The 1,312-nt window shown below is 53.5% G+C and overlaps 1 protein-coding gene across 1 annotated transcript in view; it reads left to right on the top strand.

The window, feature by feature from the left end:
• Nucleotides 1-640: 640 nt before the first annotated feature.
• ntrk2b (neurotrophic tyrosine kinase, receptor, type 2b) overlaps nucleotides 641-1,312 on the top strand; it is a 20,946-nt gene continuing 20,274 nt past the window's right edge. Inside the window, exon 1 of the mRNA XM_037691981.1 lies at nucleotides 641-926. Coding sequence (XP_037547909.1) covers nucleotides 721-926 — 206 coding nt within the window. The 5' untranslated portion in view covers nucleotides 641-720. The remainder of the gene's footprint in view (nucleotides 927-1,312) is intronic.

Genomic DNA, 1,312 nt, shown 5'->3' with positions numbered 1-1,312 from the left:
AGTCACCATCCGTCCCAGCGCGGATGGGCTCCGAGCTGCGGCTGATAATCGATAGACGGATGCAGGTGTAGTCCTCCTCCTCTTCCTCCTCCTCCTCCTCCCCCTCCTCCTCACGCAGCATCTTCCACGCGCTCTGCCGTGCGCCTTCCCTCTCCAGTAAGAGAGAAATCGCCTGTAGAGGAGGAAGGAAGGAAGGAAGGAAGGAAGGAAAGAAGGAAGGAAGGAAAGAAGGAAGGAGGGAGGTTGCCTATTGATCTCTAAACATCTGGAGCACCTCATATTTGTTTTACAAGGCAGAGGCGAGCGGCGGAGGCAGGAGGTGGAGGAGGGAGGGCGGGGAGTGAGGCAGCATCAGGACCAGGACTAGCAGGACCAGGACCAGGTCCACTTGACACCGAGATGCAGTGACAGCAGCTCTGCGGAGACGGGAAGGCCATCCATGGCATCTTGATATTAAAACCGTGGGCTTTGCGCATTCCTCACCAACGGCGCAGTCTCTCTCTCTCTCTCTCTCTCTCTCTCTCTCTCTCTCTCTCTCTCTCTCTCTCTCTCTCTCCCTCTCCTTTTTTAAAAATTTTTTTTTTATGTTTTCTGCGGATTCGGAAAAAAAGGACTAACTTGGGCCAAAGAGACAAGGCGGCAAGTGCAACCATCTGAGCAAACCGAGCCGTTCCACTCTGCTCTGCTCTGGCGCGCGGCTCTCACGGCCGGACTCCTGCGATGGACTCCGGCGCGGGGGGGTGTCATCATGGCATGGCTCGGCTCGGACTGTTTGCGCTTCTCGTGGGGCTGTGGTGGAGACTCAGCGACGCTTGTCCGGAATCGTGCACCTGCAGCATCTCGCGGATCGTCTGTATCGATTCCGAACCGGGGATCGAGGATTTCCCCATGCTCACGCTGGACGACATGGAAAACATCACCGAGATGTGAGTGATGGGGGAGAGGGGGGGAGGGAGGTAATATAGAGGTGGAAGAAAAAAAAAATGGAAATGATGGAGCAGACATCTTATGAACTTATTAGGAAGCAAAGAGCTCCTGAATGCAACACTATTAATATTAATAATAATAATAATCCACTCATCCTTTTTGCGCATGACGCTAAAGAATGTTCAGTTTTGTTTTTTTGGTTCTGATCACCGGGGGTTTGCCAGATCCCATATTGGCTCGTATTTATGCGCGCGTGCGTGCCAGCGTGTAGTGTGGAGGAGATAGTGGTTGCGCGTGCGCGTGGAGAAAGCGCGCGTCACGCTTATTTGGATTTATGGCGTGTTTGGCCGCGACAAAAAACAGCTCCGGAGGGGAGAGATGTGGA

Source organism: Nematolebias whitei, chromosome 18 (genome assembly GCF_014905685.2).
Source record: "Nematolebias whitei isolate Nwh7 chromosome 18, NemWhi1, whole genome shotgun sequence".
In the NCBI taxonomy this organism is placed as follows: Eukaryota; Metazoa; Chordata; class Actinopteri; order Cyprinodontiformes; family Rivulidae; genus Nematolebias; species Nematolebias whitei.
This window is presented reverse-complemented; position numbering and strand designations above follow the sequence as displayed.